This window comes from Haliaeetus albicilla, chromosome 12 (genome assembly GCF_947461875.1).
Source record: "Haliaeetus albicilla chromosome 12, bHalAlb1.1, whole genome shotgun sequence".
NCBI lineage: Eukaryota > Metazoa > Chordata > Aves > Accipitriformes > Accipitridae > Haliaeetus > Haliaeetus albicilla.
Window position 1 is genome coordinate 6,148,554 of NC_091494.1, and position 12,778 is coordinate 6,161,331.

General features: G+C 44.1%; 1 protein-coding gene across 1 annotated transcript in view; it reads right to left on the minus strand.

Moving 5' to 3' along the window:
• The window catches only part of HCN4 (hyperpolarization activated cyclic nucleotide gated potassium channel 4), a 115,880-nt gene that overhangs the window by 15,638 nt on the left and 87,464 nt on the right, over window positions 1–12,778 (minus strand). The window contains exons 6-7 of the mRNA XM_069797783.1: window positions 11,092–11,332; window positions 8,983–9,147 (exon numbers count right to left, since the gene is read on the minus strand). Of these exons, the coding sequence (XP_069653884.1) occupies window positions 8,983–9,147; window positions 11,092–11,332 (406 nt within the window). The remainder of the gene's footprint in view (window positions 1–8,982; window positions 9,148–11,091; window positions 11,333–12,778) is intronic.

The window sequence follows — 12,778 nt, forward strand, 5'->3', positions numbered from 1 at the left end:
ATGTTAATCAGAGCTGCACGGATGAATTGAGGGAACTGATGTTTTCATAACCGGAGCTCTTGAAAACACAGAAAGAGCTGAACAGTAGACTCCGATTTCCTTGGCAGAGCACTAAATAGAGAATATGCTAACATTTTCCAAACATGCAGACTATTTACTGGAAAATGGTTTGATCAAAGCTCCTTAAATTTGTGTCAAATTGATAAAATAGTTCCAGCAAAAACCTTGGAATTTTTTTTTTTTAAACATAACATTTCAGTTTTCCTTTGAAATTACATTACACTTTAATGTTTTCCTGACCCCAACTTGAATGTATCAACTGTTTCATTAGATCAAATTTTTCTTTTCTGTTTTGCCAAGAAAGTCTCAAATTTCTGCTCCAGATCATTTAAAAAATTACTGAAAACATTCTTTCAGTTATTGAAGGGGAGAAGAATTTTTCAAAATCATTTTTCAAAATTGTAATTGGTTAGCAAACTGAAAAATTAATTGGTTCCACCATTCTAATTAATTGCATCATTTACATGATGATTCCACACACCAATATGTCTTATTAGCTGCTTCTGGAGAAAATCCTCCTTCCAACCAGCACCAGATGAGAACAGGCACACAGCAGAGTCCTGGTGGGACAAAGACATTTTCCTGGCAGGTCTGACTAAGGTCCTGCATGAAACATAAGCCAGCAGTGGAATGAGGCAGTAGGAGCAAGTTTGCTTGGGCCAGTGGTTCTGAGATTATTTCTCATCATCATCTTATTTATGAAATTGCTTCAGTTTCAAATTCATTTTTCCTGCTCTGGATTTACTGTCACAGCACCTGCCTCAAAAGGAGAGCAGAAAAGACAGCAATCAGAGGACTAAAAGGCTGATTAGTTTGGCTCTGTGTAACCCTAATTGAAATTATGTTCTGCAGCTCACAGCTACATTCAGTGAACCACAATAGAGTCCTGTGTTGTTGCTAACCCAATGAGAAGCTTCATTAGGAGAAAGGAAAAGGGACTCCTGTTTCCCCTTCAATCTAATCACAGCGGCATGGAGGCTGTATGTACAGAGTTTCTCCTTCTATGTTGTTTATCCCACAAAAATTACAGTGCTGAGCTGAGTCTAAGGTACTGAGATAAACAATCCACACCAGCATTTCTCCTAAACCCAAAAGCACTATACAAATTTACTGAGGTGCCATGGAACTGGCATAGGAGCCATCTGCAACCGCCTCATGCACCAACTCCCCACCCTTGCTTCCTCTGAGGTAGCTCAAGGCCCCTTACCTTTTCTACAGAGGAGAAAGAAGCTGCCTTGGGTTTCTGCAGGGCAAGTGGTGTGCGACAACCTGATGAAGGGAGGACTGGGTGGCTCCCAAGCAGCCACTTGGACTGGATGTGTGCCTGAAGAGGACTGAGGGACAGTTAAACTAATGGAGCTACAGAAGCACAGTCAGTTAAAGGACTTAAGACTATAAGGTCTCCATGGCACAACTGACTTTTTTGTTTTCTTTGTACAGCTCGTAACACAATATGATCTTTCCCCATAGTTGGGCAAAAATAAGTATCATCAATGGCGTGCTCTGGGTTCGAAAACCTCCCTATTTTCCTCATGGCAACAATAGGCTAAATACAGGGGGGAAAGGAAGATATTTAGAGCCTAGAAGATGTTCATAGCAAAGCTACTGGTGCTTTGAAGTGGAGTGGGGTATGTAAAATTATGGAAACTAAGCAAATAGATGTTGCTCCCTTAATAAAGAATTGCAAAGTCAGATTTTCCTCAACTGTAGATAGCACACAAAAGAAGAGGGAGAAAGGCTCATGTGATTTCATAAAAGGAGCCAGCACTCAACAATAATACTTCTATCAAATAATCAAAATTAGCCTTCTGTTGTTAAAATTCTGCACAGACACAGGGGAAATTAGCTGTGACTTTCTGTTCATTTCTCTTTTCAGTTCTGTCTAAGCCCACTGGCTGCAGTTTAAGAATTCAGGTCACTAAATTGCTTTCTGAATTTACATGTATTTGAAATAATCTCACTTTATTAGGCTGGTTTATGCCCTGGCCTGCTGTCAAAAGTGGCTGCCCCCCTGCCACATGGTTACTTCTTTCCAGTCTTCGCTTCTTACTATTCATACGACTGGGTACTAAACACCCTGCTTGGATCACTGGTTGCAGCAAAGGGCTCACAGCACATTGCAGCTTTGAAGGCAGTCTTTGCCCTCCCTCACCTATGGGTTGCTTGTGTCCTGAGCTGGTCTCCTGTGGTAATTCAGCTTGCTGCCATTGTCCCCAGAGGGGCAATACAGGCAAAGAAACCCTGGACATACTCAATAACTGGCAGTTTGCCACAGCTGCTTCTGTGCCCCAGGGGAACTCTTCTGCACTGGCACTATATTGGTTGGAAGGTCTCGCTGCACCAGCTCTTGCCACTGTCTTAAGAATCCGTGTATATAGATAAATTAGCTGGAACAGAGATTTCAAAATAATTCTTAACTCCCAGTATATGTGCTCTTTTCCTGTTCAAGCCTGATTTTCTCTCAAATGTAAGTTAACCCACACTGAACTGTTATTAACTGTCATGTAAAGGTTTCTGCTCAGACTTGAAGTAGCTCTTGGAAGCAAAGCAAAGCCAGCTGGATCAACTCTAAGAGCATCCACAGAGGAGTTCAGCGCACTTAACAAATCTGCTCTAGAAACTAATTCAAATTAACTTTGCTGAGAGCCTGGCTGTGTAAATACATTACAAACTGGATGTGCAGTTCTTGATGAACTAACTGCTCTGCAGTAGTTGCTATTTGTGTGCTCTTACGCCGTACGTACAAGGCAGCACCCACCTGCATACTGCAGTTTCATTTCTCTCTTGCTACAGCTGTATCCTTTGAACTCTGGTGGTACATATAAAGTACTAACAGTATCTCCTTCTCCCCTGCTCTGTCCTCTGCAAGCCTATGTAGAGTTACACCTGTACACAGGGGTTTTATTGCAGGAAAGCTAAATACCAAAGTGAAAGGGAAATAAATTTTATCAGTGTAGAGCCCATTGTACTGGGGAGGTTAGCTGAATCTCTCTTCTTACTACCATCTTAACAAACAATAATGAGTTCAAAAATTTAAAATGGACAATTCCCTATCTTTCCAAGTGGAGGTCTTCCCTCCCTGTACAGCTCAGGCCTGCCAGTGATTGCTTCTACTCTCCCATAAACCAAATACATATCTTCCAAAATATGAAAAACACATAACTTTAACTGGGCCAAACTGCTGTATGTCAAATGATACAAAGTGAATAATGTTATCTGATGAATCTCGTGACAGTTAAACAAAACTTAAAATAAATTAAGCTCTTCCCTCACACTCTTCACATTTATGCCCATCATACAGAGCTTTGCAGAAAAAAAAAATTTGAATATATAGAGCTATATAGAGCAAACTGTTTGTGAATATCCATGAACGGGTGTAAGAATTGTGTACTTCTGGAGTGTCTGTGATGCCCTGTGCTGCCTGAAGCATGGTGTCCTGGCTGTTACTTATCGCTGGAGACTGAAGCCAAAGAGCTGCTTTCTCCTCAAGTGGCTTCTGTCTGGAGCCAAAGCTCCTGCACTCAATTCTCAGTGCCCTACTGGAGCTGACAGCTGTGACAGGGACAGATTCTGGAAGACTCTGATCATTCTGGCACTGTTTTTCTATCAGTTGTGTGCTTTGCAGTGTGGTCTGGTTGCAGATTGCTACTGGACTACCTTCAAGGCAGCAAAAGTCCCCTGAGTCTAGAGGTGTGGTTGGTAAGCAGATCCTACTTCGTGTAATCAAAGAAGGGGTTGAAATTTCTAAAGGTGTTGGAATGATAAAATGTTATCCGAACAGGTGTTTTATTTTGATGCAGATAGCAAAGAGCTGTGGCCATGGCTCTCTAAATATAAAAGGAATTGGGTAACTTGGGGGACACATAGAGATGGGGCACAAATATATTGTTATCTCCTACAACTCCCCTAACTCTCTCACTTCAGCTTAATGTCTCCCAGCTAGCCAACTACCCGTTTGTAGTACTAGTGACTCCTGCCTAGAAGACCAAAATTCCCAGAGAACTTGTACCCTGCAAGGTAGGTATTGCTTGGAATAAACTGATGTGACCAAGGTCATTTACAAAGTCAAAGACAGGTCTCTTGAGATCTCATCACCACCCCCACTGTCTCTTCTATTGGGGTGTCTTAGGCTTTATTTTCCTTCTAGAGTTGCATGAGAAATGGCACTTCATATTCAGGTGAACAGGGTTGCCAGTTTGCCTTAATTAAACTGAAGTAATTAGCATTCACTCATGGCTGGTGAATTGCTGATATCTTTCCCTAGGCTAAATAGAAAATACCCTGAGTCTGGGCCTTTACTTCCAAATAAAAAGAAATTAAAATATTCAATTCCTGCTTAAGTCCAAGCTTCTACCCTGCATATCTGTGCTAGATAGTGTTTCCAGGGTGTGATTCACCTAAGCCATTTTAGATAGCCACCTTAGGAGACGACAAATCACACTCTAAATGCCTTTTTCTCTCTGCTGACTATAAAAGTCAGATTCATATCTCCACATTGTAGTGTTGGAAATGATGGGAGAGGATTTCAAGTCAGAGGAATACACATAGTGGTATTTGAACTTTGATTCCTCATAGACAGTTATGTTCGTGGGTTATTCAGGTGATGAGAGAGGACACAACACAGGACAACCTGTGTTATCTCTTGTCAGCCACTGATACCCTCACCTGCTCAGTACTTGGATAAGATTCCACCTCCTTAAAGGGCTGGACAGAGTTCAATGTGATTTTGAAATAAAGCTTTCTCCCAAAGCACACACACTCTAGCATTGTACACCTGGGCCACAGGAACTTTTATCCTTACATCACCTGTGCCTGTATCAGCAGCCTCAAATAAGAAGCATATATACACACACACACACATATATATATAGTCTTATGACCAAATCTGCTTGCTCATCTCACATGTGCAGCTCTTTGGGGGTTACTCACTTGTGTACAGTAAACAAATTTGGGACTACAGTGTGGATACAGTGTAAAATTTATGCTGAGTACATATGGTTTTATTTATACACATTTCAGTCCGTTTCATTTACTCATATGGTCTTGCACAGCACCTGCCGCAAGGGAGTAAGCAGCTAAGAAGGATTCAAAGACCAAGCTCCACCTTTGTTAGCATTATTTTCCCTGTAGAAGAGATGAGGAACTGAGGCACAGAGCAAAGGCATGACAAGGACAAACAGTGAATCTGTGACAAAGCTTGGCACAGATCCCAGATCTTCTCATTCACAGTTCACCTAGCCTAACACAGGCCAGCCCTTCCTCTGAGGCAGCAGATCCCAGAGTATTAGTCATGACCTAGACAAGCAGGGTTGCAAACCCAACAGGATTTCAATTGCAGAAGTGTGATCACGAGCTGACAAAGAGGGTGCCCCATCAAAAAGTTTGGGAACAGCTATTTTTGTGGCTTGTTTATATGACAAAGCTTTTAAAACTTCTACCACTATAATATCTTTGAACAGACACTCTTGTACCCCAATAATACTATATAATGATATTTAGAGACTGGTATTGTGTTGTCTTAGCTTTTCATTGTTTTTTCAGCATCTGCAATGCCTGGAGGAAATGCAAGGCACTTTTAATTCTGGGTTAACTGGGATCCTTGTATCAAAACATATGCAACTGGCATTCAAAATGTATGCATTTCAAACTATGTGGTGAAAAATTCCTGATGAAAATGAAAAAATAACTTCCTCTGGCTTTAAGTATGCTTTTAGCTCTCACCAGTGACCTCGATATGGATGGTAAGCAACCTTATGACAGACGTTTATGGTATTTGTTACACGACAATGAACAATGGAAAATAACTGTCCCCCAATATTTTTTGAATGCAGCAGTGAATTTTGATTCGACAATATTCACGACCCATATTGTATTTACTTTCAATGACCATTTGAGCAGTTGTGTTTTACAAGTGCAAATACTTATGAAAATATCATTTTAAGCTTCAATGGTCACTGAAACCTAGTTTCAAAGCCAGTCAGGACAGAATGATGCGACTTACGTAACTGACACACCACAAACTGGGACGATTCACAAATGCTTGTCAGACAAAGAATTACTCACTGGAGAAATGAACAAATTATTTCAACACACAAATACTACAAAAAAATTTACAGCTTGGTCAAGAACAAGAAAAAAGAGGGAGATTTAATCAGTGATAAAATTATCATTAATCAGTGATCAGCCTAATTTCCTTGAGCCTCAATCTTCAAGGCCGTTAGGCATGTGATATTCTGCAGGTTGAGGAGTTCTTTAGTCTGAAGTTTCTCAGAGAGCAGAGTTAAGCAGGGACACAAATCTTTGTAGAATCCCAGCCTTAGTCAATTCATGGAGACTAATCCCTTCCAGTCTTTAAAGAGCTCTTGCAAGTGCAGAATACCTGGGAAACTTCTTTCCCAGCCATGCATGGCACAGGCAGGATGCCAATATCAATTGCCATTAACAACAGAGGTTACAAGGATACATCAACATGCTCTTTGCCCAGCGATAAGTGTAGCTGACAGCTCCCTGGGGGGCTGTGCCCTCCATGCTGCTGCACTGCCATCTACCAGCAGGAAGCGATGGGGGCACGCAGATCACGGTGCATCTGCCCCTCCCCTTCCCCTCTGCCTAGCCACAGGCTTTCAAACTGCATTTGCTCCGCAAAGTGAATGCCTCGTCGCACCTCCAGTCAACCAGTACTGCTCCTGTTGCTTCAAGGGATGAGATGAGGTCTTATGTTCTCATCCTGTCTCCCTGCTGCCTAGACAACCCTAGACCATGCTTTCCAAATCCTCCATATAGCAGGTAATCCTGTAACCATCTCTCCAGTCACTGTGACTGGATGGACTGAGATTTTTCTCCCTGCTCTCTTGATTCCTCACTGCACAGGGGGAATACAGGATGGATCTTATCCTAGTACCAGAATAGTGACAGAGCCCTCTGAATCATTTCATGTACTCAGTGAGGCATGGGATTCTCAAGGACATGTTTCATCTGGGTAGAAGGGAGTTAGTGAATGCACCACTGACTTGGAAAGACGCTCCCATTTGCTTTCATCTTGTGTATAGATCCCGAGCTGAATATAACAGGAACCAAAAATATGGTCCTGCTTCTGTTCATACCTGCCTTTTATGAACTGCTGTTCCTTAACTTCAGTCCTCTAGAATAATCCCTCTACTTTCAGAGAGAGTCTCAGCAGAATGCAGTAATCTTGCCTTCCCTAAAAAGTCATATGCTGTTACACAGCTACTGCACTGCCCTTTCTGGATGGTGCATGTTTCAGGGGAAGGTGAAGAAATGCCTTATTTATAAAGACAGGGATTTCCATGGGACCTGCCAATTTCAGTAGGGTGTGCATAACTCCCTTAGGCTCTTTGGGGAAATTCCAGCCAAAGAGCTTGGGCACAAGGGCATTGGAAAGTGCTACAAAGATGCTATTTTGCAATAGTAGAGGATCTAAAGTTGAGAGAACAGGCAGCTCTCAAGTCTGATTGCCAGGGAAACAAGGGTAGCACTAGGATTTTCAATGTACAACTCTGAAGGTCTCTGCCTTTTATATGGCGTAGGGACTAATGTTGTCTTAGGTCAGCAGAATGGCAAAAGGAGGGGAGGACAATGCCCGAGCTCTGCACCAAAGGGCCTGTTATTCCAGTTGCTCTGTGTCACCTTCTGACCTTATGTTGACATTTTGCAGCTGTCTGTGGAAGGGAATTCCTCCTAAGGGAAGAAGTGTGTGAGGTTCTTCATGCTGGTTCAGAATTTTCCATGAATTTTAGTTACGTGTGCAGTGGCACACAGAGCAAAAGACAAGAACCACAGGATGCCCTGCCCACCTATATACACAGTCACAGAGAGCATCAGACGAGGAAGCTGAGCAGCACTGACCACCTAAAGCTGAAGAATCTGAGATAAGTCAAGCTGGCCCATCCCTGCTTGCACCTCACATTACATTTTCTTAGCAGTTTGTACAGTCTAATTTAAATAACTCAAATGATAGGACTATTGCCACTTACACTAGGGCCTCATTAGCATGGGCTTTGCCAAACTCTACATATTTAGCTCATAACCTTTTCCTCAGGGGTCACACTTTCTGATTTGCAGCAGGTAATGAGATGCACAGAATACAATGTTCCTGGCATGAAAAGCCCCAGAGGCACTGCACCCCTTGCTGGGATGCCAGCTTATTCCCTACCCCCCTCACCCCATTATCCTCCTCACCTTCTGCATTATACTCAGACCTGCACTGACTTTTTTGGTTTTGAAAAGCAATGAAATGCATGCAGTTTTAAGAGATGTATAATAAGAAGCTAAAGAAGTTAGACTGGGACTCTGAATGCTCAGTCCTCAGCTCTGCAAAGACTTCTTGCATGACCTTGCATAAGTTACTTAATCTCTCTGTGTTAAACATCTCTGGTTGTGACCAAGGAATGTTATCCTGGTCTTCTTTAGTTAGACAAGGATGTTTGCAGCACACGTTACGTCTCCCACAGGATGGGAGAGCATCCTGGGATGGGTCACTCTAAGCTATAACAATCCAGTTATACCCTTTGGTTAATTGTGTTTACTTTGGGCTGCTGGAGGTTAGGTTTTTATCAATTGTGTATTCATACATTCTGAGCTGAAATTAAAAATCTAGTGAATTCATCACCATGGCCCTGATGGCCTCAGATTGCAGATCTGGGTTCTTCAAAAAGACCTCTTGAAAACAAATGGAAGCAGGAGCTGGCAGAAATGTGTATGTGTGAGAGAGAAAGTGAGAGAAGGATGTGGATTTAACTGGTTGTGAATGGGGCTCCTTGTAGGAGCTGAAGTCAGGCAAGGAAAGACAGGCTGGGATCTCCTTCAGTTCACAACTCCAGCAAAGGAACTAAGGACCAAGCCTGGAGATGGGGTACCAAGGCAGCAGGTAGTGGGAGGGAGACCCTCGCACCTTCTACTTACCAATTCTGTCCAGCCTGTCAAGAGCCACGGTTTCAAAAGCTCGCCGCATCATGGGATACTCTTCCAGCACTTCGTTGAAGTTGTCTACTGAGAGGGAGTAGAGCCGGCAGTAGGTATCAGCTCGCACGCTGGCTGTGCGCCGCCCACGGGTCAGCAGGCAAATTTCTGTAAAGAAAGACCCAGCCTGAGAACGCGGGGATAGACACCATCACCCCTGTGATACGAGACCTGGCACTGTAACTCACAGGCAGTCCTGCCTGCCACCCAGCCTCCTCTCTAGCTAGACTCTACCTGCTCTCCCACTGAAAACATGAACAGTGGTAATATTCTGCATATGCAGTAACATTTAAAAATACCAGGGGGCTCAGTTGTGGCAGCTGCTATTCACAATTGCACCTCAGGGATTCTGCAGATCTAATTAGCCAGACAAGTTTTGTTATGGTGGATTACCAAAGATATCATTTGTGCATTCAAACTGGAGAAGCCATCTTTCTCCAGCTCCTCGTGGGCACTGGGAGCAGAAGGTGAAGCCGTGCTCTCATTGAAGCTCTCTCCCTAGATTTGCAGGAAAGGCTCTGGGCTGACCTGTGGCTTTGATGCCTGGTAGTAATTTTGATCCCCACACTCAGAACGTTTGTTTTATCAAAGTTTTCAAAGTTTTCTGTAGTTATGCCACAAGCGTACAGATTGCCAGGGAAAGCCAAGTTAGTGACACCTACTAACTCTTGGTGTATTTACACTGCAGTCTTCCACTCCTAGGAGGATGCTCAGCAGGTTACAGAACAGAAAGCCCTTGATCCTACCATAAATGCCTGACTTGGGCACAGATGCTCCCTGAACACTCAGCGGAGAGCTCCCAAGTCCTGATTTTCCACTGATTACACACAGAGTACAGGCAGCTAAGACAGGCGCTTAAAGACAGATGGTGTGACCTAAAGACTGACAGCACTCTTCTCTGTGCTGTATGTTGGGTGTCAATCCACCAGCACCATTCTCAGGATTCATTCTGGGTCTACCCCAAAGCACCAGTATAGCAGCACTGCAAGGTTCTAAGTGCATTATTAGGCTGCTTTCCTAAGGAAATGATGCTTCTGAGACCATGCCATGTGTGTGAGGAGTTGTGTGTATGGTATCTAAACCACATTGAATGTCATGGGCAATTTTAATCAAATCTGTCAGAGTCAGGGTATCGTGACTCCAGCCCTGTAACTTCAAACTGACCCAACTTGTCAGGGACATGCAAAATCCTTGTATTCCAGGTAGGTGCAGACAAGTTGTTTCACAGGAACTAAGAGTCTAAGAAGAGTGTATGAAAAGCATGATAGGGATTTTCTAATAGAGAAAAGGCCTTATAGAAGGGAAGGAAAGGCAGGTTTCATTCTGCCACCTCTCAGTAGGTCATTAATGTACCACAGTACATTCAGTGCTTGTTCTGAAACATGCATCTACCAGAGAACTGCCTGTCTTGGGCTGTCAGTGAGGTCTCTACGGGGCTCTGATAAGAGGGGTGTCTCTGTGTTACTCATAAGAGCAATATCCTAAATCTTCTCTTACGGTCTTTTCTGACCTCATGCTAGTTTCACTGTTCCAGAGTTCTGCTGCTGATACATTATGCCTGCCTACTGACCTTCACAACATTTTGCTGAGCCACAGGCTGGGGAGATGATGGACTATGTTTTTTTCCTCCATGTTCATACAGTACCTCGTATGATAGATGCCAGACAGTAGGACTAGGCAACACTATAAATGTGCTTGGAGAATTGAGAACGCTCCATTTTTTTTATTTAGGTTCTCAGCTTCACAGATCTGTCAGTTTGCTTGAGGCAAAAAGAAATGAACCTACAAGAAATAAATTTCTCTTCTCCGTTTTGTTATTATTTATTATCTACCCTCCTACACTGCCTACAAGTCCCAGTCACCTCCCATTGCGCAATTTATTATATGGGAAGCTGCAAGACAGGTGAGATGAACAGAGATGGAGGATGGAGGCGGAGGTGCCTGGGGTATCAGTTCCACATGCTGCCATCCCTGTGCGTCCAGGACAAGTTAAGAAACGTATGAGCAATAGCAGTGGGTATCGCTGTGTAAGGTTGATTGACTAACACGCACCTCCGAAGTAGGAGCCATCTGCCAGCTTGGTCTCCTTGTTGCCTTTGGTGAGGACGCTCACCACCCCGTGCTGGATGAAGTACATCTTCTTGCCAATGGTGCCCTCCCGGATGATGTAATCCCCTGGCTGAAACACCTCGAACCGCAACTTGGTCAACATGGATGTCACAAAGTTGGGATCTGCATTGGCAAAGAGGGGCATGGAGGCAACCAGCTTCCGGCAGTTGAAGTTTATGATTTCCTGACCATGATGTGATGCAAAAGAGAGAGAGAGAAAGAGAGAGTGGGAAGGGGGAGAAAAGATGGGACAGGGAGCAGAAAAGACACACACATATGTTTAGTCAACATCTAATAGCCTTTGAAGATGCCCCACTTAACCTCTACATTACAAAGTGGGGAAAAGCAAATTGCTGTTCCCTTAGTCTGGCTCCCCCAGTGCAGGCTGGAATGGGCTTCCAGATGCTCAGAGCATGTAGCAGTGCAAGCTGAAGCTGACAGCTTGGCACCATGCCTCACTGCTTTCCTTCATATGCTTTCTCTCTGAGCAGGGACAATACCCCCCAACCTCCCAAATACACACAATATACCTCTTTCTGCAGGAAACCTTGGACTGTGAGAGAAGTGCATAGCACTGGTGAAATGCTGTATGAAAAAGCCCAGGGCTCCTCTCTGGGAAAATGTTATAACTCACCTTGGCAGCCCTACGTTCTCTGTTGCCCTTGCTTGTCAATGAGATATTAAACAGCACAAATGTGCCAGGGTGCTTAGAGAAAGAATTATCCTGGGCAGATGGGGACAGGGTCAAGAGAGGGGAGGGAGAGGTGCCCAGCAGTCACTGGGGCATGGGCTGGATCATCAACCTCAGATGAAGAAAACCCAATTCAGCTGTTCAGCTGTCATATAGCAGACAGGGACTGTGCCTCCTCCTGTGGCTTGGGGTCACCTGGAGGGTATGACAGCACTTTCCACTGCACAGGAGCTGCTCTGTGCCATGTCAGCTCAGACTCAGAAAGCGGCAGAAAGCGATACTGAGTAAATCACCTCAGCAAAATGCTCCACAGCCAAGCAGGGAGGGAGCATCTGGATGACTGGAGCAAGAAGAAAGAGAGCTGGGGAAGCATCTGTCTCCTCCTCACCGGGATTCTTTTCAGGTTTTCCCTTTGAGACTTCAGCAGAACTAGTTTTAAAATATGACTGGTAGATCCTCAGTTCTTCTCTCTCCTGTGGAGGTACATTACTGGGGGGAGGAAGACAGAAGGAAGACCGCTTCTAGTGCTTGTGGGTGACACTGGAGGCATATACTAAGGAGAACCTGCACTGCTAGGATTCAGCTAGGGAAGGGGGTTTTCTGTAAATACTCCTTTGAAGAGTGGGCCCTGCTAGAAGGCTCCTCCTTCCTTTGACTCTACATGCTGTTGCAGCTGATGGAGGGGGCACAGAAGAGGCCAGCACACCGTGCAGAGGTTTATATAAACACATGAGATACAGCTTAATATTAGGGAGCACAAGGTGGGAGCTTACTGAGATGCCATACCAGGCAGCGGTACACATTTGCATGGGGAGGGAAGGGGTCTTGCAGAAGTGTGAGGTAATAGCAAGGCACTTTCCAGAGTGCTCTCCTGCAGGGGCTCTTTGGGAAAGGGGATGACATTGCCAGAAGTTGCCATGACCTCAAAAGGTGCCAAGA